This window comes from Lynx canadensis, chromosome E3 (genome assembly GCF_007474595.2).
Source record: "Lynx canadensis isolate LIC74 chromosome E3, mLynCan4.pri.v2, whole genome shotgun sequence".
Taxonomy (NCBI): Eukaryota; Metazoa; Chordata; class Mammalia; order Carnivora; family Felidae; genus Lynx; species Lynx canadensis.
In genome coordinates, this window is record NC_044318.1 from 16,574,627 (window position 1) to 16,600,218 (window position 25,592).

The following is a 25,592-nucleotide window of genomic DNA, read 5'->3' on the forward strand; positions in this document are numbered from 1 at the left end:
AAATAAATAAATCTAAAAATAATAATTTCTAAGATCTTTTTATTAGTTCTTTAAAATATTAATATTTTATAATATTAATTTAATTTTATTAGTTTATATTTTAATATTAATATTAAGGAATATAAATAATCCAAAAACCAAATAAGTGCATTTAATTGACTACTGTATTACTATACCTCCTTTTGAAGCAAATTCGCTGCAAAATATCTAAAGTTTGATTACTTAATAAGAGTAATTATTCAAGAGCAATTATTAAATGTTTTATATCTTTTTTTATATAATCATTTATAAAAATGATTTATATTTTAGGACAATGTATAATTTGACATAAAAACATCTTTTATGAGGTATCTATTATAAATCAAGAGATTTATGGGGCACTTAGGTGGCTCGGTCGGTTAAGCATCTGACTTCAGCTCAGGCCATTATCTCACCATTCATGAGTTTGAGCCCCACAGCCCTGCTTTGGGCTCTGTGCTGACGGCTCAGAGCCCAGAGCCTGCTTCAGATTCTGTGTCTCCCTCTCTCTCTGCCCCTGCCCTGCTCACACTCTGTCTCTCTCAAAAAAAATAAACATTAAAAAAAAAATTATATATATATATTATACATATGTATGTGTGTATACACACACACACACACACACACACACACAAATCAAGAGATTTACTAAGAGGCAGAAAGAAAGAAAGAAAAAGCACAGAACACCAATCTTTAGGGAACAAATTTATTTTGATTTTCCTGAAAATATCAGAAACTATGAAAAACAAGCTAAATACCTGGCCATAACAAGAGCAAAATACAAATAAAAAGAACATTTAGAAATCATGTTTAACCTTAAGCAAACATATCTCAAAATACCAAGTATAACACCCTATCCTCCACAAAGCAAAACAAATTTACTAAACCACAACACTGGAGTTTTTTTAGCTGACGTAACTTAAAAACAAAAACAAAAACAAAAATTAAATGGAAAAAAAAAAAAAAAAACAACACTCAATTTCCACCCTGGAATCTTGTCACTTATAAAACAACATGCTCAAAAGTCAGTGACAATAAAGTTATGAAACCTGAAAATGCATCAATGAATGAAATCAGATTCCAACAGAACACAGTGCTTTACAGCTGGAAAGAATAGCTTTTGTCGCAGGTCTTACCAAATAAAAATAAATACAAGAGGATTAAAAACAAACTACTAAATCAAAATCTTTCTGTAGAGTAGCAGCTTTCACAAAGTAAAAGGAACCCAGTTCCACAAACTTAGATGTTCTGTAAGCATGTGGCCAATTTTATTCCCAAAGTCCCAAAGTCTTGCACTATCAAAATAAAAGTGTCTTTGTCTTGGAGCAAGTCTGATGAAGGCACCAAAATCCTATCCTCCGTGACAGTTAAAATGCTCTGATCATCCTTTTAAAATGATCTCAACCTATTAAGAGTTAACACTCTAAATATCTAAAGATCTAGAAGGACTTGCAGCCTCATCTGCATTACCAAGGTCCAATCTATAGTCTTTCCCCTCCCTAATCCTTCTAGTCTGGTTTACCAAGCAGGACCACTAGTTTAGGAGGATAAAAATACATTACCACATTCCCTGGCCATTAAACAGACATAGACGTTGGTGAAGGAAGACTCAACATTTATAATACTTATGAACTTTTTAAAACTTAAAAATAAACCCATCTAAAAGTGAATTTCACAGCCTCTTAATATTTACTTTCAACCTGGACTTCTTATGCAGCCCTCTTTGGTGAGTCTCTTCCAGTTTTTTTCAGTAGTTTTACCCTGGGGGAAACCTTGAAAAAACTTTCAAATTAAGTTTCATGGCATGTGAGTGTCAGCACTAAGTTAAGGATACTCTTATTTCACAGAAATCCTGAACTATCAGACTATGACTCAGAGAGTTCTTTCTCTTCTCCTGGACAACATCTCAGGCTGAGATTCAGAGAAGGGATTTCGCACCTAGTCATACACAGGTGTTGAGAAAAGGAGGGGAAAGGCTATTTGGTTTTGCAGTTCTTCACAGAGAGTTTTAGTTAAGGCCTCAGACTTGTTGCTATCTTTTCTTCACTCTCATGCCCAAGTGGGTGTGGAAACATTTCAAGAGTTCCTTTGGCGATGTGACTGTTCCAACGAGTCAGTTCCTATCAATCCAAGAATCTTATCACTTTTAAGAAAATACATTTTCTCCAGGACCTTGCAGGAACTTGTTTGTTCATGTGATAAAAAAAAAAAAATGTCTGCTAAATAGACTAGTGTCTTAGCCATCCTGCATCTCCAAAGCACTCTGCAAAATCTGGCCTAATATTTTCTTGTAAGTACTCTGGCAATTGACCTTTCAACTCAAATATCCTGTTGAGAACTCTTCTGACAAGCCACTGGATTTCTGTAAGTAGATTTATGTGCTCTTTGTTCAGATTTGAGCTTTATTTATTTTTAAACATTCCTGCATAAATGGGTCTTTAATAAAGTTAACCATTTCTGCAGCATTATCCAGAACTTTCTTCATTTCAACTCCAAGTGTTTTCTATCAGCACCTCTCTGGGAAGAAAGCAGTGTGCTATAACATGAATGTCAACATTTCCTTTTACCAGAATGAGGGAAAACTGGTCATGGAGCCAAGGATGAGCACCAGGAGTAGAGATGACAGACCTTCAGTCTTCAGTTATAAAGACCCATTAAATTTATATTGCCTTTGTTTTGAGAGGCTCCTCGCAGCAGAACAAGCTTTCTTGAATTTCGTCATCATTCACCAACCTTACCAAGGCTATAGTAGGACAAATATTCATGGAATCTGTTGACTCATCAACCCAGACAGAGAAGCGGCTGCTTTTCAGTTAATCACCCAAACCTCTTTAGTATCAGGAGACATAAATCAATTTATTAAACTGAAAGTGAAGGCTTTTCAATTTCTTATACTGCTTCTTGCCCTCACATTTTAATGTTATATTGGTATTATTACATTGGTATTATTATTATTAAATTTTTCTAATATAATGCTGCTACTAAAATTTTGCTTTCTAAACCTTTTACTGAATGTGATTTTTTGTTTTTTTAAGATTTTATTTTTAAGCAATCTCTACACCCAACAGAGGGCTCAAACCTACAACCCCGAGATCAAGGGTCACATGCTCTACGAACTGAGCCAGTCAGGTGCCCCTGAATGTGACTTTTTTAAACAAAGTTTACTGTTTTGATATTCCAGATGCCATTTAAAATAATCAACATCTTTACTTATCAAATGGCTATGATTTATAGTTACAATTGTTAGAACAAATGCTAGGTTTGTAAGTCGCATTCCACAATGTACAATGGAAGACAACAGCTTGGATTGTAAATCCGTAAGATCACTGAAAAGTAGCTTTCACTGTAAAGAAAGAATTTGTGTCCCTTGTTGCACTGGCATACCAAAGTATCACAGAAGACTAATTCTTCATCACTAACCTCAACAGAAATGTCTGTATTTCTATGCCTAGAATGGTCCTCTTCTATCTTACACCATGACCTCAAAAATTGCAGCACTGGAACATCAGATTTGTTTAACAAATGTTAATAAAATAGAAAATCTGCCATAGTAACTAAGAGTTACAAAGTAACTCTAAGAATCACAAAAAAATACAAAAACTTCACAAAAAACAATTCACTTCTCACCTAGAAGACCCATGTTTTTGCAATGTTTACAACAAAGTGACAGGGGACAGATGAGTTGCAACATGTAAAAATTCCTTCCTTAGAATGCTAATTTCCCTAGGAGTGTCTCTTACAGAGTTTCTTTACTCCAGTAAGTTAGATGGCAGTGCAGAAAGGGAGGCTGGGGAAAGTAATCATGAGGGAGAGCCCAATATTAGCCTCCTGTCACCCTCCCCTCCATGCAAGTGCTCACCAATTATCTACAGTTTCTCCCAGCTAAACAAAATTCACATAAGCCAAACTGCACCTGGCACATGGGGCTGAAAAGATCTCCAACATAACTGTTAATGGAGCTGCTCAATCACTGTTCACTATTGTGAGTACAGCATTATGCAACATACAAAGTTCAAAACCTGTATTTTCAGTCACAATTTTATACAGAATCCTACCAACATCTCACCAAATGCCACCAGAGAAACCTACCTGCAACATCAAATGATTTTTTTTTTCTCTATGAGAGGTCATTTTCATTTGGCTCAGATCCTTCTGTGACTTGACTTTCAAGTTCAGGATTAGCTCCTCCCTCACTCACCACCTGTGTCTCAGATCTTGGTTTTGTGTGCCCCAGCTCCTCATTATTTTCTGGTACCACTTGCTGGTTATTTTTTCCTTCTGCTGGGTCATTTTGATTTGATTTGTCACCAGATTCCAATTTAGCTTCTTTCCCATTTCCTGCTTGTGCTGGCTGCTTTGGGTTAAGCTGTGATGGGTCCTTAGCACTCTTAACCACCTCCTGGAGATTATACTTTCTGAACAACATGTAATCTGTCACAACACTCAGGCAACAGACAGCTTTAATGATTTCTACTACCACTGTGTACTGTGGATTGGTAAGATCCACTTTATTTTCCGAATTGAGGCTGCCTACTATTCCTGTAACAAAAAGAATAGGGAAACACTTAGAGGGAGAAGGGTACCATGAAGCTTGACAGATACAAACACAATCTTTCATCTTTCCATTTGGGACTTGTTAAAAGCAATATACATACTAGTCTATGCTTCTACATGGACCTCAGTCAAACTCTGTGAACTCTTTCAATAAATAAATACAAATAAAATCCTGAAATATTTAATCAGAGTAATTTTTTTTTCCAAAGAAAATTCAATCTTGATTTGGAAGACTTAATATCTAACTACCAGAAAGTCTCATATCCAAGTCTGTTAGGTCTGATATTATTTTAAGGACTTTTTTTTTTTTTTAAAGTAATCTCTGTCCCCAATGTGGGGCTCGAGCTCACAACCCTGAGATCAAGAGTCACATGCTCTACCAGCTGAGCCAACCATGTGCCCTTATTTTAAGGACATTTTAACATACTTGTTTTACATCCAAAAATATAAGCCTTAAATCTTAAAAAAAAATTCCTAAAAACAAGTATTTACTATTACATACAAACGTAAAATCACTAAAAGAAACATACCTGCCAATTCTTTGATAACTTCTTCTCTATTCATGTGGCTGTTATTTCGAGATTTATATACAATCTGAAATGTCCCTTTGTTTGGAGCTTTAAACCAAGGTTCCAAAAATGTTTCTGCATATTTTTTCATGTCTTCTAAGAAAGCCTTGCATGTGCCCGAAATAGGTAACATTCGTAGAATAACCCGAGTCTTCTTCTTCTTGGTTTTATACATATCCTGAAGAATATGATGTACCAATTTCTCAGGTTCTGAAAGAAAAGAAAAAAATCAGCAAAAAAAGAACAAGAATATAAGCTCTCAGACATTTTAAAACCTCTTCAAACTGTCCAAAATGAATTTTCATTGTCAGCAACCTACATCAACAGTATAGTAGAAGAAATTATCACGATGAACATTAACAAGTCTAATCAAACAGTTTTTCCAACTTTCTTCACTGCCTATGATTACTACTATATCTAATATGTTAACTCTTCAGCATTACTACTGCTTTCACTAAAAACAACAGTTCATGAAGACACTGGAGTTAACATTTTTGTGATGTCTGACTTGTCCAAACAAGACCATATTGTTTTCCTATAACAAGAGCAACTACCAACATATTGTTATTAAACAGCAGTGTTTTGTTTTTTTTTTTTTTTTACAATAATAAAACAAAATCTGCAAGTCACTTTAAAAGATTTAATTCAGGGGTGTCTGGGTGGCTCAGCAGGTGAAGCATCTGACTCTTGATTTCAACTCAGGGCATGATCTTACTGTCATGGGATTGAGCCCTGTCTGGGGCTCTGAGTTGAGCATGGAGCCTGCTTGGGATTCTCTCTTTCCATCTCTCTCTGCCCCTCCCCTACTCACTCTCTCCAAATATAAATAAATTTAAAAACCACACATTCAACTCATCCATTGATCAAATTTGTACAAAAATCCAGATCTCAGAACTCAGAGGAGCCCCAAGACCATACAAAATCATCATATGATCCTTAGGCCACATCCTGACGACATACAAGTCTACTTGGGGCTACTCAGTGTTTTCAATACTTTTAAATTAGTTAACTACTTTAAAAAATCTACAAACTTCTCCAGATTTCCACCTTCTTTTCAAAAATCAAAAGACCTGGCTCTATTAGGACTACATTCCAGATGGCTAAAGTCATTCCAAATTGGCTGGAGCTGAATAGCAGCTGCTTCTTTTAGACAGAACTTGTACTCTTGTTTCACCTAAAGTTACACGCAAAGAAAGTGGCAAAGCCAGGTTTCCACTCTTAAGCCAATGTTATGTTCACCACACCATTCTACCTTTCCATATGCTTAGTGCTAAAACAGTGTGAAGAAGATCAATCAAATTATTAACTGAGCCGTGACCATGAAGCCACTTTTTAGGCAGTATTCACTAAGACAAGGAGATGTCTAGATATTATAGGCTCAATAATCTTAAGGCTTATTAGACACACCTATCCCAAGTGTCCTGATGAAGACTACGTTATTTGCTCCACTCTCCACTGATTGGAATCTTCTTAGCTTCATCTCCGTAGATGCTTTAATGTCACCAACTTCTTTCTTCAAGGCAGCCTCCATATCATCATCTTCTCCCTCACTTCCAGAGGGCTGCTGATCTTTGTCTGTAAACTGCATAAAATTAATGAGCAAAAATGCCAAAACAGCTCATGTTAAAAGCTGTAACTATATATTTATGTGAAACCTCCAGTGGCAGATGGATCAATACTGACAATAAAGCTTTTTATTAAGAAACTGACACATCACTCCCTACAAAATGTAGAGGAAAAAGGAAGTTCCTTCAGACTGGGGTACATATAATTTGAAAATGCTTTCAAAAACATCTTGACACTCTGCGACACAGGGAAATGTGCTCACCAAATGAATTACTTCAAGGTAAACCTTAAATCCCATCACTAGATATCTTTGTACCTAATGAGACAGTCTCCTTTTGGTGAGATTAGACCAACCTGTTATGGCATTAAAAACCCTTATCTCTATTCTACTAAGGAAGGGGGAACAAAAATAGTTTGAGAATTTGCTCAAGACACCAGTGGAGACAGGACACTAACTTGTTGCCTAGTTCTCTGCCCCACCAATGGAGTTTGCCAGTCAGGCACCAGTAATAATTATACCCATTTATGGAACCTTTATTATTTATCAGGATGTATTTATACACATAAGCAACTTGTCAGCCAACATTAAATATACTATCATTTATTCTTTTTTATCTAGCTCAGCAGAATTAAATAATACGCCCATGCCGTAGATCTAGTAAATAACAGTACTTGAATCCAAATCCCCTCTGTATTATCTATCCTCCCCCTTTTAATTAATTCAGGTGTTTCTGTATTAGTCCAGATCTTACGCCAATAATATAAAGATTTCCAAACTGTGTTGAGACAATTAGATCTTAGATGGAATTGGTACAAAAATTTTTGCTTTTTAAAATGTATTTACACGTGCATTTGAGAAATAACTAGCACTAGTACTAAACCCACTCTTTCAGACACAATGCTTAGGACAATTATTACAACCATGGCGTAAAGATGGTGGTAAGATATATAAAAACTATGACGACCAATGAAGTTTCCCCTGTGAATGTGGACCGTTTACTTAACCTACTTGAGCTCCAGTGTCCTCGTGAATATTACTTCACAAGTCTACAGTAAGAAATAAACGTTTCTTTGAGGGCTTCAGAAACACAACACGTGGATCTCAGAAGCAATCTATAAACAGGAGCCCCTGTGATTAATAATGGGAAAAACCCCTCAAATGGGCAAGCTTTTCAAGCACGCGACCCGGCAGCGATCTACAACTCAGACTCCGCGAGAAGGCGGGAACACAGACCAGGCCACAAAACTCGCGCACGCGTAGAAAACAGCCGGCCTTCCTGCATTCCTTTCTTTTCTCACAGGCCCGCTTACCCTCTCTGGGGCTCGTACCTTTTCCGGCCCGTACATGTCGTCGCCGTATTCGTTGAGCAGACTGTAGGCCTCCTCCACGCACTTGCGCTCGTTCATGTTGCAGGTAATGAGAATGCCCTGTAGCCCGGGTTCCAGCTGCCGTGGCCCACCGCCGTCGCAGCGCCGCGCCCGCTTGGCCTGCACATACTGAGCTTTCCCTTTGCGCTTTCCACCGCTAGACTGAGGAGGCGGCTGGACGGGGGCCGCCATGGCGCGTGAGAACCAAGGCTAGCGAGAAACAGCTTTCTCCTCTATTCCCGGCTTCCTCACCTCTGCTGACGCCAGCTGCTTTCGTCATGTGTGTGCGACGGCCTCTCTTAGTCCCGCCTCACACGTTTCATTCCGTGCTGCGCCGGGTCCTAAAGCCCGCAGGTGGCCAGCCGTGGAATGGTGGTGCGAGGCCCGCCCTTGGAGAGAGTGGACAGGCACTTTTTTTTTTTCTTCTTTGAGGTGGGGGAGGGACAGAGAGAGGGGAAGACAGAGAAACCGTAGAAGGCTGTGCGCTGTCAGGGTTCAACCCACAAAGGGTGACATTATGATCTCAGCCCAAGTCGGAAATTCAACGACTGAGCCACTGAGGCGCCCTTGATGGGCACTTCTTACTGCTCACTATCCAAAAGCCAGGGCTTCCTGGGGAATTGACCTGGATGGAGCGGGTTTGTAAATTTACATGCTGGCCTCCAGCCGGATGTAGACCATGCTTGTAAAGAACTGTTTTGTTTACCATTCATAGTCATTGATTCATTCTGGTAATATTTATTTAGTACCCATGCACTAGTTATTGACCTAAGTACTAAGGTTGAGACCATTAGCAAAGACAGACACACTTCATACTCATGTTGCCCTTATAGGCCAGTGTTTCTTAGAAGTCAATGTTTCTTCCAAACCACCCTACTTATTTTTTGCTCCTTTTGAAATGTGCATATGCAATGGACTTGACTTTAGCACTCCTGTTGGAGAACCCCAGAGGTACAAATAAAGAACACAAAGTATAAGAAACTCATTGAAGTCAGAGAGTTGATTATCAGAATAAGAAATATAAAATACAGGGAAACTTGGCCAAACTTCTTTTTTTTAATTACTTTTTTAATGTTTATTTTTGAGAGAGATAGACAGAGTGCAATCGGGGGAGGGGCAGAGAGAGAGAGGGAGAGGGAGACACAGAATCTGAAGCAGGCTGCATACTCTGAGCTGTCAGCACAGAGCTCCACGTGAGGCTCAAACTCGCGAACCATGAGATCATGACCTGAGCTGAAGTCCAGCGCTTAACCGACTGAGCCACCCAGGTGCTCCTGCCAAACTTCTTAACATTGAATTGTCACTATTCATACCCAAGATTCATATTCATACCCAAGATATTGTCCATATCAATTTCTTCACACAACTTTTGTTTGACGCTGATGTCATAACAAGTGATAGTAACATTTTGGTGAATTATTGTTCCGACTGTAGTTGGTCTGGACAGGAAATCACATCCTCACTTCTGAACAAAATCATGAAGAGCCAAAAGAAGGTTTGTCCTTTGTTGCCCTAGGAAGAATTAGCGAATCCAGTGCCCCAGAAATGTAGATTGTTATAGAAAGTCAGGAATAAAGAACTTCTTATTTATTGTAAGGCCTTCATCTCTCAGATTCACATTCTTGTGACACCTATGAAAAAGTAATTCTGATATGAAATAATAGTCTAGAATAGTCCATATACATATAAAAGAATTTTCACTACTAGGAAAATTATTCATCTTCTTTTCTCCAATTAAATATACCTTGCTATTTTCTTTTCTTCATATCTGTCCCCTAAAATGTTTATGAACCCACTCATTAAACTGGATAGATAAGCAATCCCTTCAGAGTTAACATCATAATATTCCCCATACCCTAAAGTCAGGAATCCAGCTCCTTATACTTCATGCAATTAAAAGTCAACTTGAGGTGGCTCAGTTGGTTAAGCATCCAACCTTGGCTCAAGTCATGATCTGTTAGTGGGTTTGAGCCTGGTGTCAGGGTCTGCACTGAAGGAGCAGAGCCTGATTGGGATTCTCTCTCTCTCTCCCTCTCTCTCTGTCCCTCCCCCTACCTCAAAATAAATAAACATTAAAAAAAAAAGTCAACTTGAACTTTATAAATCCCTTATGTTGGTGTTCCACCTATGACAGTATATTGCTTTAGTAAGCAATGCAGGAGTACTGTGCTTTTTATTGACCTAGATATTTCAATCTCACATTCTGAGATTTACTTGTAATGTATGAAACAACAAAATACTAAAAAGAGGAAAAGTAATTATCCTGATGTTGAACTTCATGGTTAACTGGGTTTTTTCTTATATGTAAATATATATGTATATGTATGTATAGTTGTACATATACATATATGTATATAAAGATGTGTGTGTGTGTGTGTGTGTATAACCTTATCTTCCCTTAGGTTCTTTTGCTTAAATTACTAATATTAATACTAGAGTTCCTGATTAGTACTAGGTGTTAACTGTCCCATTCCACACTGTAGAGTAGGACAAATGGAAAAAATTCATTTCCCTTTTAGGGTGCTCCCTCTGGCCAAATATGGAGGCAATTTCATAAGAAATGGAATCCTTGAGGAAGTGATTTCCAATATGTCTTCTTTAATAGTATTATCCTAGGGATGAAGGCAGAGAAATAAGCAGATTCTATCACCAGTGGGAAAACTGGGCTGGAATACATATCATGATCACCTATAACTACTTCCTTGTTAGTTTTTGTCTACCTTATGGTTAACATTTGTTGTTTTTGTTTGCTCAATAAATGAACCCCCTTTTGGGGAGGAGGTGTAATCCATCATTGGATGAGTCTGAGTGGAAGGCAGGGCCCACCTTGCATCATGGAAACTTGACATGTCAGGTATTCCTTTTTCCCACTCTGTAATGTGAGCACATCACCTCAGCTTCATCAATTGGATGCATCTGTGAGGGTCTGAGAATTGGAAGCAAATGTGTAAAGAGGAGTGCCCATTTAGAGTTCATCTGACCAATGGCAGTGGCATTCCAAATCCAGTATCATCAGCTTTGCAGCCACTCCAGAAGCAGTGGCAGTACTAGACTTTTCAGAACCTTGATGCTAGTTCTAGCCTCCTCACTCCCCCAGTCATCCTTGGTTCTTCTGACCCTGGATCTACCACTATTTCCAAAAATTTTGTCATCATCTTATTTTTTGCTTTCACCTATATAATCAGCATAGCCTTTACTTTTGACAATGGAGATTGCATAGTATAGATTTCTGGAGGTCCTCAGTTGATTGTGAAGAACAGTGGCATTGCTGTGGTGTTCAGAAGCATAGAGAGAGCTGACTGAAACTTCTTTTTACTTTTGTTTTCATCCTTGGTGCCTGCCATAATGCCAGATCCATATTAGGTGCTCAAAAAATATTATTGAACATTTGAACTCAACCCCAAGAAATGGTCAGTAAAGAAAAAAGGTTAAGACCAATGCTATTAAGAAGGGAAGTATACCAAGTCCAGATCCCATTAAGCCCCACCAGAGGAGCGAGAAAAGAAGCTAGGAATTAAGAGAGAGATTTCCCTGGCAATGCTGGAAACACATTTGTATGAAATTTCAATTTGTGTGAACTTTCACCTCCTTAGGTTACCAGTCATGGTCAGAGGTCTGGTGTCTATCATTGGGCACCAAGGGCTCTGTGATGTGGCTTGTAAACCCCTCTTCTGGCTCCTGTATACCAAGTGTTTTTTTTTTGTTTTGTTTTGTTTTGTTTTGTTTTGTTTTAAGAAAAGGAATGTCGGCATTATAGAAAAATCACTTAATACCCTGTGCTGCGGATAATGTGGGTTTGGAATAAGTACTATGAGGGATTTGCCTTTTATTCTAATTAACCTAATTCTAATTCGCTTCACATATTCATGAGGTCTTCAGCCCAGAAAGGGAAGAATGATGTAAGACATTCTAAATTCTCTTTCTCTTTCTCTTCCTTTCAAAGTTACTGCCATTTAACTTCTACTTGTATGTTCAGTACAGAATCCATCCTTGCCCCGAACACAGATAGGAAACACTCTTAGATTTTGTTCCTGTTCTGACTACACTATCCATCCAGGATTTCCTGCCTTATTCTCTTGTTACCCAGCATTTTCAGGTAATAGATGTCGTAACACTGAACCCTGGTCACCTGCTGATTTGATTTCTCTACACCTGCCACCTTCAGAGTTGATAATATGTATATGATCATGGGCCCAAATTCTAAAGTCAAACTGTGTTTAAATCCCAGTTCTGCCATGTTCTGGCTGGGGAACTTCAAGCAAGTGAGAAGCTGAATTTCCTCATGAAATTAAAAAAACAAAACAACAACGTTTAAATGGGGATAATAATACCAATTTTCTGGGTTACTAGGAAAACTCATTAAGATAGGCATGACAAGTGCTTAGTTCATAGTCACTGTTGAGTCAATGTGGACTTGTTCATAGTCACTGTTGAGTCAGTGTGGACTTAAAAACAGCTGGTTTGGGGCTCAGTTGTGACTCAGTGATGTCTAGTGTTTTTATTTATTTATTTATTTATTTATTTTATTTTTTTTAATTTTAGAGATTGAGAGAGTACGAGCCAGAGAGAGGAGTAGAGCGGGCGGGTGGGGGGGGGGGAGCGGGGAGAGAGAATTTCAAGCAGGCTTCATGCTCAGCATGGAGCCCGACACAGCCCAACACAGGGCTCAATCCCATGACCATGGGATCATGACCTGAGCCAACACTCAACTAACTGAGCCACCCAGGTGTCCCTAGTATTTTTTATATTAGTATCCATTCCCCAACCCAGTCCCTAAATGCATTATTTGTCCCCTAATGTCTTATCTCCATGTGTCACTTATTGAAAGCTAAATGTAATCCTTTGAGGAAGGAGGCCAGAAGGGAAAGAAACTTTAAATATAGTTAACTTAATATCGTGTATCATAAAATAAGATAAAATACGTAACACCTTACCTCTGCCAACTGGCTCCTGCCTCACATTTGATTGAATGACACCCCAGGTCTTTCACTGGCTCTTTGCCCACAGCACTTGTGCCACACTTGCACTTTTATCACACCTACAAGCTGCATAAGAAACGTGCCCAATAGCCTGAGTTCCACAATGGAACCTGACTCTGAAGCCATGTGAACTTGGTCTATCCCTGGAGAAGCCACATTTGGTCTAGCCGTTTGTTCCTACCTGCATCCTCACTTAGCCCTGCTGGGTGTCCTGAACTCCTGATCCCAGCCCCTCGCCGCCCCCGCCGCCAGTGTGCTTCATCCCACCACTGCTAGAGTCTAATTTTGACAGGTAAGGCAAATTTGGCATTTTATGGATGTTGGTTCTTGAGAGAAAAGGTGAATAAATCTCCTTCCCTCCAATTTTCTTCTCCAATTTTACACTCTATACATGCATGAGTCTTCTTAAAACTTTTCATGAGGTTTCACAGGTACTTCCTTCCTGCTTCTCTGAGATTTGGTTGAATATGTTTAAATTTCATTGTTTTACTATATAGCTCTACTTTTTTGAGTACTTGTAGGTCCTCCTCCTGCTTCTTACTTCCACTTTTGTCAGTGCTCCTAAGAGTGAATCCCTAATGGTGGAGTCTCAGACAGTTCAACAAGTTAGAAATACATCCATTTGGAACTGAAATCATCTGTGAACTGCACACTCCACCAAGGCATAACAATAGTATTGGATAAAGTACTAATGCAAGAAGTATAAATTTCAGAGTAGGTACGGCATATGCTTAATAGTCCAGGATGACAGAGGCTTAGAGGATCTTTCAGCACAGATGAGGCCTAAATAAGAATCTACATGAGTAGTCAGGTTGAATCATTTATATTTAAGTTAAAAATTGGAGGGAAGTTGGGGCCCCTGGGTGGCTCAGTCAGTTAAGCGTCTGACTTCGGCTCAGGTCATGATCTCGCGCTCCGTGAGTTCGAGCCCCACGTTGGGCTCTGTGCTGACAGCTCAGAGCCTGGAGCCTGTTTCAGATTCTGTGTCTCCCTCTCTCTGACCCTCCCCCGTTCATGCTCTGTCTCTCTCTGTCTCAAAAATAAATAAACGTTAAAAAAAATTAAAAAAAAATTGGAGGGAAGTCAATGAGAATATGGCATTCAATGTGTAGATGAACAAATAGACAAACTGATTAAGAACATACATTGAGAGTCGCAGTCTTGTGTTTAAATACTGATTCCACCCCTTTGCTACCTCTATGACCTTGGGCAAATAAACTGCTCTAACCTCATGCTCCTCATCTATAAAATGGGAATAGCTGTAATATATACCTTATAGGAAGTTATGAGTATTGAATAAAAATAATTCATGGTAATCACATAAAAATATTCAATAAATGTTAGCTACTGCTGTTTTGTCATGGCTGTTGCTAATTGGAAGGTTTGGTAAGATTAATTTTTAAGCAAACAAGAGTTGAGGTGAAGACCCAGGCTTTTTCTGTTGCTCAGTTTGCTCTGAGGTGTCTCCAGTCACTCCTTACTGATTTCCAGTACTCAGGATAAGCCTTATTTTATCTAAATGGGTTAATATGGAAAGATCTACAAGATACATTGGAAAATCAAGGAAAAAAAAGTGAGGTATGTGTAGTATGAACTGATTCATGTTTTAAAAGGGAATAATTAAGTGCATAAATATGTGTGTATATATACATATGTGACATGTATGCATACATATATGTATGCATACATATGTGTATATATACATAAATGACACATATGTGATACATATTTATACATATGTGAATGTATACACATAACCTATACATTCACATATGTATGTTTTCATCCTACATGTATATAAAAATGGTGCTTAGTAAGAGTTCAGGTGTCTCTTCACATTTCTCAACTAAAGCCCAAAGCTAAGGATTAAGAGGCATTATGTCCCTGCCCTTTCCATTCTAAAGAGAACTGTCAAAAAAGACTAAGAGGGGAGCCTGGGTGGCTCAGTTGGTTAAGAATCTGACTCTTGATTTCAGCTCAGGTCATGATCTCACAGTTTGTGAGTTCGAGCCCCATACTGGGCTCTGCACTGACAATGCGGAGCCTGCTTGACATTGTCTCTCTCTCTCTCTCTCTCTCTCTCTCTCTCTCCCCCCCCCCTCTCAAAATAAATAAACTAAAAAAAAAAAAAAAAAGACTAAGTTTTGTAACTCTCTCCAGGTTTGTGAAAAGGTGGCTCAACTGGTCCTGCTACACTGAGAGCACTCTGCTTTTGGGCCTAAATCAGAAACTTGGGGATGGGAAAGAAGATAGTACTTTCACACCCTTTGCTGAGAGGGACACTAAGGGAATCCATTATAAAGGTTAGTGGTTCCTGGAAGGAGACTGGCATCACATTACTGGGATGATGTCCCCTTCTGCCTGACCAAGTATGGAAATAAGCCAGAAAGAGAAGTAGAGACACATGGCAGAGCACAGAGAGTGAGGTGGGTGGAAAGACAACACAGCAGAGACCTGCAGCCTGAGACAAGGTGTTCTAAAGATGTGTGAGTATCTTCTGTGCCAAGTGGAGTCCCAGAAGATACCTAGGCTTGAACAGCCAGGCCCAACAGAGGATTAAAGTCTTAGCCAGCATGGTAAACCCCCTTCTCTTAATCTTTTTTCCTTAACTCTGACAGTAGAGTGTCTAGAGGTTAGATAAGAGAGGGAAGGTATATGAGAGGCAGACAAGCTACATGTCTATATTCTAGATACTAGAATGGGAGGAGTGCAGAAGGGTGGCCAGTCCTGTCCACTGCTGGTCCCAAGAAGCACAGAGCAAGTCTGTGCTAGGGAGAGGGGAACAGGTGCAATGTACATTGAGTCTGTGATTAATATGTTTTATTTTTGAGGGGGGTGGGGCAGAGAGGGAAAGAGAGATAATGTGAGTGGTGGCAGAGAGAATCCCAAGCAGGTTCCACACTGTTAGCACAGAGCCTGATGTGGAGCTCAATCTCACATTGAGATCATGACCTGAGCCAAAATCAAGAGTCAGACATTTAACCAACTGAGCCACCCAGGCACCTCTGTGATTAACATTTTTAAGTGGACAAACTTATAACTAAAAGTGATTGTGAATTGTGGGATCATCCCAGCAAGTCACTAAGGGATAGAAAAGGGATATTGGATACAGCAGGGGTGGGGGGACAGAAATTGGGAGAAAAACTAAAGTTGATTTAAGACTTATTTGAAAAACTAGTTGCATATATATTCCACCCACTTCCCTATACACACATATACCCTTGTTTTGCAACACATTTAGTAACTACTTTATATCATTCTGTATCTTTCATTTTTATCCATATGCAGACATTATTTTATATTATTTTTATATTAATATATTTTTTATATTATTTTATATTAATAAATATATTTTATATTAATATATTTTTTATATTATTTAAAAAAATTTTTTTAACATTTATTTATTTTTGAGACAGAGAGAGACAGAGCATGAACGGGGGAGGGTCAGAGAGAGGGAGATGCAGAATCTGAAACAGGCTCCAGGCTCTGAGTTGTCAGCACAGAGCCCGACGCGGGGCTCGAACCCACGGACCGTGAGATCATGACCTGAGCCGAAGTCGGCCGCTTAACCGACTGAGCCACCCAGGCGCCCCAGTATATTATTTTTATATTAAGCTATCACTTTCCAGCTCCCTGGAAGTGAGGGTGGAGCCACTGAAATGTAGGCAGAAGTGGTGCATGTTTCTAGGCCTAAATTCATACGAGATCCTCTACAAATGTCTCTCTCTGCTCTTTGCTCTGGCTCTTGCTCTTCTGCTTTTCTACTGGCTGATTGCAGAGGATCCAGCACACAGCTCTTAGAGGAGCGCTGAGGGAGAATGGAGCCCATGAATATAAGTCACTGTGTCACTGTGAATATAAGTCACACTAAGTCACTGTATGGAGTGGAGCTAACCAGGAAAGCCCAGCAGCACAGAACTTTCACATTAGACTTCAGCCTCTGAGCTTTACCTTGGTTTGTTTCTACTGCATAACATAGCACCCTTTGAACAATACACTGGCAACCTAGAATTTGTTCAGAACGTCTTTATTCTTCTTGTTAGAGTCTTACTGTCCACAGAGATTATGAACACTGTCCTTCAGATAAATTAATAAAACAGCTCATAACAAAGTGAAGAGAACATGGGTTTTGAAGTAGGACCTGATTGGAAAGCCCAGCTTTGTTATTTTCTTTTAGACTCAGAGGGAGATCCTGGACCAGTGGCCAGCTTTCTGTTTTCTTGCCAGGACACATGAAATGCCTCTTGCTCCCTTCTTACAAAATGTACATAGAATTAAAATTCTTAAGTCTGTAAGTAGTTAACAAAATAGTTGACACAGTTATATAAACCTCTGTCCTCTTTCCTGTAGAACAGGTTTTGAAAGTGTTTTTATTTTTGAAGGGGATTATATTTCAGTTGGGTACTAGAGAAGAAAACCTGATTCCTTTCCAGAGAAAATGGGGATCTTCATGAAATAATGGATATGGGAAATGATTGTCAAAAGCTGCATTAGGTGAGGGGCACATGGGTGCTCATTTGGTTAAGCATCCAACTTTTTTTTTAAATGTTTATTTATTTATTTTGAGAGAGAGAGTGCATGTGTGCAGGGGAGTGGCAGATAGAGAAGCAGAGAGAGAGAATCCAAGCAGGCGCTGTCAGTGCAGAGCCTGATGCAGGGCTTGATCTCAAGAACAGTGAGATCATGACCTTAGCTGAAATTAAGAGGCAGACACTTAACCAACTCAGCCACCTGGGTGCCCTGTGCCCTCTTGAAATCTCAGCTCAGGTCCTGATCTCAGGGTTGTGAGTTCAAGCCCTGTACTGGGCTCCATGCTGGGCGTGGAGCCTACTTAAAAACAAAAACCAAAAACTATATGAGGTGAAAAGCTGATGGAACCTTGGATGGGTCAAGCTGATACCTTAACATCAAAAAAGGCAAGCCAACTAGACATTATGTTTCCCAAGATGTCATGCAATAGTAATTACACAATACTCTTTATGTAATCCTTTTGCTAAATATTGATCTGGCCTCTAGATATATTAGTTTACAGAAATAAAGGGACAGAAAAATAGGTTAAATTCAGCCACAGGGTTGAATACTCAAAATGAATTAAATGATAGGATGTTAAGGTTTGTTTCAAAGTAATGCAAGGAGAGGGAGTGGTGGGTGGGGATATAAATGAAACAAGACTGGCCATGTGTTGACAATCGTTGGAGCAGAGTGACGGATACACAGGGGTTTATTATACTATTCTAGCTATTGGTATATATGGTTGAAATTTTCCACAATGAGGGACAAAGACAAAGAGAGAATAAGGAAGTAAAAACTACAAGTTGTATATAAATTTTGCTATAAAAAGAAATGAAGAGGTGGAAGAGGAAAAATATCCCAAGATACTTAAAAATTTTTTAATGTTTATTTATTTATTTATTTATTTATTTTGAAGGAGAGAGAGACAGAGCGTCACCAGGGGAGGAGCAGAGAGAGAGGGAGACACAGAACCCAAAGTAGGCTCTAGGATCCAAGCTATCAGCACAGAGCCTGATGCAGGGCTTGAACCCATGAGCCAGGAGATCATGACTTGAGCCAAAGTCGGACGCTCAACCAACTGAGCCACCCAGGCATCCCCTAAGATATTTTTTTTTCTGTATTGTAAGTCTTTTTTCTTTCTTTATTATTTTTTTATATATGAAATTTATTGACAAATTGGTTTCCATACAACACCCAGTGCTCATCCCAAAAGATGCCCTCTTCAATGCCCACCCCCTACCATTCCCTCCCTCCCACCCCCCCCATCAACCCTCAGTTTGTTCTCAGTTTTTTAAAATTTTTTTTTCCAACGTTTTTATTTATTTTTGGGACAGAGAGAGACAGAGCATGAGCGGGGGAGGGGCAGAGAGAGAGGGAGACACACAATCGGAAACAGGCTCCAGGCTCCAAGCCATCAGCCCAGTTCTCAGTTTTTAACAGTCTCTTATGGCTTGGCTGTCTCCCACTCTAAACTCATTTTTTTTCTCTTCCCCTCCCCCATGGGTTTCTCTTAAGTTTCTCAGGATCCACATAAGAGTGAAAACATATGGTATCTGTCTTTCTCTGCCTTACTTATTTCACTTAGCATCACATTCTCCAGTTCCATCCACGTTGCTACAAAGGACCATATTTCATTCTTTCTCATTGCCACGTAGTACTCCATTGTATATATAAACCACAATTTCTTTATCCATTCATCAGTTGATGGACATTTAGGCTTTTTCCACAATTTGGCTATTGTTGAGAGTGCTGCTATAAACATTGGGGTACAAGTGCCCCTATGCATCAGTACTCCTATATCCCTTGGGTAAATTCCTAGCAGTGCTACTGCTGGGTCATAGGGTAGGTCTGTTGTTAATTTTTTGAGGAACCTCCACACTGTTTTCCAGAGTGGTGGCACCAGTTTGCATTCCCACCAACAGTGCAAGAGGGTTCCCGTTTCTCCACATCCTCTCCAGCATCTATAGTCTCCTGATTTGTTCATTTTGGCCACTCTGACTGGCGTGAGGTGATATCTGAGTGTGGTTTTGATTTGTATTTCCCTGATGAGGAGCGACGTTGAGCATCTTTTCATGTGCCTGTTGGCCATCTGGATGTCTTCTCTAGAGAAGTGTCTATTCATGTTTTCTGTCCATTTCTTCACTGGATTATTTGTTTTTCAGGTGTGGAGTTTGGTGATTTCTTTATAGATTTTGGATACTAGCCCTTTGTCCGATATGTCCTTTGCAAATATCTTTTCCCATTCCGTTGGTTGCCTTTTAGTTTTGTTGATTGTTTCCGTTGCTGTGCAGAAGCTTTTTTACTTCATGAGGTCCCAACAGTTGATTTTTGCTTTTAATTCCCTTGCCTTTGGGGATGTGTCAAGTAAGAAATTGCTGCGGCTGAGGTCAGAGAGGTCTTTTCCTGCTTTCTCCTCTAGGGTTTTGATGGTTTCCTGTCTCACATTCAGGTGCTTCATCCATTTTGAGTTTATTTTTGTGAATGGTGTGAGAAATGGTCTAGTTTCAACCTTCTGCATGTTGCTGTCCAGTTCTCCCAGCACCATTTGTTAAAGAGGCTGTCTTTTTTCCATTGGATGTTCTTTCCTGCTTTGTCAAAGATGAGTTGGCCATACGTTTGTGGGTCTAGTTCTGGGGTTTCTATTCTATTCCATTGGTCTATGTGTCTGTTTTTGTGCCAATACCATGCTGTCTTAATGATTACAGCTTTGTAGTAGAGGCAAAAGTCTGGGATTGTGATACCTCCTGCTTTGGTCTTCTTCTTCAAAATTCCTTTGGCTATTCGGGGCCTTTTGTGGTTCCATATGAATTTTAGGATTGCTTGTTCTAGCTTTGAGAAGAATGCTGGTGCAATTTTGATTGGGATTGCATTGAATGTGTAGATAGCTTTGGGTAGTATTGACATTTTAACAATATTTATTCTTCCAACTCATGAGCATGGAATGTTTTTCCATTTCTTTATATCTTCTTCAATTTCCTTCCTAAGCTTTCTATAGTTTTCAGCATACATATCTTTTACATCTTTGGTTAGATTTATTCCTAGGTATTTTATGCTTCTTGGTGCAATTGTGAATGGGATCAGTTTCTTTATTTGTCTTTCTGTTGCTTCATTATTAGTGTATAAGAATGCAACTGATTTCTGTACATTGATTTTGTATCCTGCAACTTTGTTGAATTCATGTATCAGTTCTAGCAGACTTTTCGTGGAGTCTGTCGGATTCTCCATGTATATTATCATGTCATCTGCAAAAAGTGAAAGCTTGACTTCATCTTTGCCAATTTTGATGCCTTTGATTTCCTTTTGTTGTCTGATTGCCGATGCTAGCACTTCCAACACTATGTTAAACAACAGCCATGAGAGTGGTCATCCCTGTTGTGTTCCTGATCTCAGGGGGAAAGCTCTCAGTTTTTCCCCACTGAGGATGATATTAGCTGTGGGCTTTTCATAAATGTCTTTTATGATGTTTAAGTATGTTCCTTCTATCCCGACTTTCTCGAGGGTTTTTATTAAGAAGGAATGCGAATTTTGTCAAATGCTTTTTCTGCATCGATTGACAGGATCATATGTTTCTTATCTTTTCTTTTATTAATGTGATGTATCACGTTGATTGATTTGCGAATGTTGAACCAGCCCTGCATCCCAGAAATGAATCCCACTTGATCATGGTGAATAATTCTTTTTATATGCTGTTGAATTCGATTTGCTAGTATCTTATTGAGAATTTTTGCATCCATATTCATCAGGGATATTGGCCTGTAGTTCTCTTTTTTTACTGGGTCTCTGGTTTAGGAATCAAAGTAATGCTGGCTTCATAGAATGAGTCTGGAAGTTTTCCTTTACTTTCTATTTTTTGGAATAGCTTGAGAAGGATAGGTATTATCTCTGCTTCAAATGTCTGGTAGAATTCCCCAGGGAAGCCATCTGGTCCTGGACTCTTATTTGTTGGGAGACTTTTGATAACTGATTCAATTTCTTCGCTGGTTATGGGTCTGTTCAAGCTTTCTATTTCTTCCTGTTTGAGTTTTGGAAGTGTGTGGGTGTTTAGGAATTTGTCCATTTCTTCCAGGTTGTGCAGTTTGTTGGCATATAATTTTTCCTAGTATTCCCTGATAATTGCTTGTATTTCTGAGGGATTGGTTGTAATAATTCTATTTTCATTCATGATTTTATCTATTTGGGTCATCTCCCTTTTCTTTTTGAGAATCCTGGCTAGAGGTTTACCAATTGTGTTTATTTTTTCAAAAAACCAACTCTTGGTTTCATTGATCTGCTCTACAGTTTTTTAAGATTCTCTATTGTTTATTTCTGCTCTGATCTTTATTATTTCTCTTCTTCTACTGGGTTTAAGGTGTCTTTGCTTCTCTGCTTCTATTTCCTTTAGGTGTGCGGTTAGATTTTGTATTTGGGATTTTTCTTGTTTCTTGAGATAGGCCTGGATTGCAACGTATTTTCCTCTCAGGACTGCCTTTGCTGTGTCCCAAAGCATTTGGATTGTTGTATTTTCATTTTCATTTGTTTCCATATATTTTTTAATTTCTTCTCTAATTGCCCGGTTGACCCATTCATTCTTTAGTAGGGTGTTCTTTAACCTCCATGCTTTTGGAGGTTTTCCAGACTTTTTCCTGTGGTTGATTTCAAGCTTCATCGCATTGTGGTCCGAAAGTATGCATGGTATGATCTCAATTCTTGTATACTTATGAAGTGCTGTTTTGTGACCCAGTATGTGATCTGTCTTGGAGAACGTTCCATGTGCGCTCGAGAAGAAAGTACATCCTGTTGCTTTGGGATGCAGAGTTCTAAATATATCTGTCAAGTGCATCTGATCCAATGTATCATTCAGGGCCCTTGTTTCTTTATTGATCATGTGTCTAGATGATCTATCCAATGTTGTAAGTGGGGTATTAAAGTCCCCTGCAATTACCACATTCTTGTCAATAAGGTTGCTTGTGTTTGTGAGTAATTGTTTTATATATTTGGGGGCTCCTGTATTTGGCGCATAGACATTTATAATTGTTAGTTCTTCTTGATGGATAGACCCTGTAATTATATAATGCCCATCTTTATCTCTTGCTACAGCCTTTAACTTAAAGTCTAGTTTGTCTGACATAAGTATGGCTACTCCAGCTTTCTTTTGACTTCCAGTAGCATGATAAATAATTTCCATCCCCTCACTTTCAATCTGAAAGTGTCCTCAGGTCTAAAATGAGTCTCTTGTAGACAGCAAATAGATGGGTCTTGTTTTTTTTATCCATTCTGATACCCTATGTCTTTTGGTTGGCGCATTTAGTCCATTTACATTCAGTGTTATTATAGAAGGATATGGGTTTAGAGTCATTGTGATGTCTGTAGGTTTCATGCTTGTAGCGATGTCTCTGGTACTTTGTCTCACAGGATCTCCCTTAGGATCTCTTGTAGGGCTGGTTTTAGTGGTGATGATTTCCTTCAGTTTTTGTTTGTTTGGGAAGACCTTTATCTCTCCTTCTATTCTGAATGACAGATTTGCTGGATAGAGTATTCTCGGCTGCATATTTTTTCTGTTCATCACATTGAAGATCTCCTGCCATTCTTTTCTGGCCTGCCAAGTTTCAGTAGAGAGATTGGTCACGAGTCTTATAGGTCTCCCTTTATATGTTAGAGCACATTTATCCCTAGCTGCTTTCAGAATTTTCTCTTTATCCTTGTATTTTGCCACTTTCACCATGATACGTAGTGCAGAAGATTGATTCAAGTTACGTCTGAAGGGAGTTCTCTGTGCCTCTTGGATTTCAATGCCTTTTTCCTTCCCCAGATCAGGGAAGTTCTCAGCTATTATTTATTCAAGTATACCTTCAGCTCCGTTCCCACTGTCTTCCTCCTCTGGAATACCAATTATGCGTAGATTATTTCTCTTTAGTGCATCACTTAGTTCTCTAATTTTCCCCTCATTCTCCTGGATTTTTTTTATCTCTCTTTTTCTCAGCTTCTTCTTTTTCCATAATTTTATCTTCTAGTTCACCTATTCTCTCCTTGCCTCTTCAATCTGAGCTGTGGTCGTCTCCATTTTATTTTGCAGCTCATTAATAGCATTTTTTTAGCTCCTCCTGGCTGTTCCTTAGTCCCTTGATCTCTGTAGCAATAGATTCTCTGCTGTCCTTTATACTGTTTTCAAGCCCAGCGATTAATTTTATGACTATTATTCTAAATTCACTTTCTGTTATATTGTTTAAATCGTTTTTGATCAGTTCGTTAGCTGTTGTTATTTCCTGGAGGTTTTTTTGAGGGGAATTCTTCTGTTTTGTCATTTTGGATAGTCCCTGGAGTAGTGTGGAACTGCAGGGCACTTCCCCTGTGCTGTCTTGAATAACTTGCGTTGGTGGGCGGAGCTGCAGTCAGACCTGATGTCTGCCCCCAGCCCACCACTGGGGCCACAGTCAGACTGGTGTGTACCTACTCTTCCCCTCTCCTAGGGGCAGGATTCACCGCGGGGTGGCGTGGTCTGTCTGGGCTACTTGCACACTGCCAGGTTTGTGGTGCTGGGGATCTGGCGTATTAGCGGGGTGGGTAGGCAAGTTGCACACGGGCGGGAGGGGGAGGCTCAGCTCGCTTTTCCTTTGGAGATCCGCTTCAGGAGGGGCCCTGTGGCACCGGGAGTGAGTCAGACCTGCCGGAGGGATGGATCCGCAGAAGCACAGCGTTGGGTGTTTGCGCGGTGCAAGCAAGTTCCCTGGCAGGAACTGGTTCCCTTTGGGATTTTGGCTGGGGGATGGGCGAGGGAGATGGCTCTGACAACCGCCTTTGTTCCCTGCCAAGCTGAGCTCTGTCCTCTGGGGCTCAACAACTCTCCCTCCCGTTGTCCTCCAGCCCTCCGGTTCTCCGAGCAGAGCTGTTAACTTATAACCTTCCAGATGTTAAGTCCCACTTGCTGTCCGAACACACTCCATCTGGCCCCTCTGCTTTTGCAAGCCAGACTCAGGGGCTCTGCTTTGCTGGTGGGCTGCCCCTCCACCCCGGCTCCCTCCCGCCAGTCCGTGGAGCGCGACCACCTCGCTGCCCTTCCTACCCTCTTCCATGGGCCTCTCATCTAGGCTTGGCTCCGGAAAGTCCGTTCTGCTAGTCTTCTGGTGATTTTCTGGGTTATTTAGGTAGGTGTGGGTGGAATCTAAGTGATCCTCAGGATGCGGTGAGCCCAGCGTCCTCCTACACCGCCATCTTCCCAGAAGCCTGTCTTTTTTCTTTAAGAACTTGTTACCAGCCACCACCTTGACACAAATGGAACCTGGAAAATGATGTTCTCAGAGATGCTTTTCTGTCTTCTTTGTTGTCCAACACTGTGAAAATTGTTCAAAGATGGAACTTGAAAGGGTTCACCCAATGCCAGCATAGGACAGATTAAAGCTGAGGCCCAGACATCACCCTCTGACTTCATGTCCATTGTCACGACTACCTCCTGGGTCAGGAAGACAAAGCCAGCATCAGGATTTCCTCATCTCGCGACAACTTTCTGACTCCCTGTAGGTGTGTGGTTCAGAATCAAGGGTCCGGTGAGCCGCCCCCCCTAAGATATTTTAATATAGGAGATATTACTATGTGTTTGTGGCTGTCTCTTTGCAACTCCCAGTCCAAAATAAAAGGAAGAAATGGGTGGTACAGGAGAGAGGTAATTGAAGGAGTAATGTTCTTGAGTTGGGGAGAGCAGATGATGTCAAGGACACTGTGGAGAGGGTGGCCCAAACTAGGAACCTGACAACTATTCATTGTTACAGGAAGGAATGCAGAAGGTATGAACAGAATTGTAGGAGTTTAGTTTGATTAAGTACTAGGGGGTTGAGGAAATTCTCTTCTGGCTACTTCTAAATCTCAGTGAAATAAGAGGAGGAGAGGAGAGATGAAGGTTTATAGAAATAGGAGAAGGTATGAAATGGTTATCTCCACCTATAGATATGTAATGGGGTTATCAGGCAATGGGGAGGACCTGCTTGGATTTTTTAAGACCATTAGCAAGTACCATCAACATCGTAAGTGCAGAACCAGGTTTCTGCAGAAC

General features: G+C 39.9%; 2 protein-coding genes across 2 annotated transcripts in view; one reads left to right on the forward strand and one right to left on the reverse strand.

Moving 5' to 3' along the window:
- Window positions 1-710: 710 nt before the first annotated feature.
- Window positions 711-8,340, reverse strand: THUMPD1 (THUMP domain containing 1). The gene is made up of 4 exons (XM_030301330.2): window positions 8,037-8,340; window positions 6,549-6,723; window positions 5,103-5,351; window positions 711-4,557 (listed from the first exon to the last, which is right to left on the reverse strand). Exons 1-4 carry the CDS (start codon window positions 8,265-8,267, stop codon window positions 4,136-4,138), a joined length of 1,077 nt encoding a protein of 358 aa, XP_030157190.1. The 5' UTR covers window positions 8,268-8,340; the 3' UTR covers window positions 711-4,135.
- Window positions 7,935-25,592, forward strand: part of ACSM3 (acyl-CoA synthetase medium chain family member 3) — a 57,467-nt gene continuing 39,809 nt past the window's right edge. The window contains exon 1 of the mRNA XM_030301328.2: window positions 7,935-8,121. The gene's annotated coding sequence lies outside the window, so the exon portion shown is untranslated. The remainder of the gene's footprint in view (window positions 8,122-25,592) is intronic.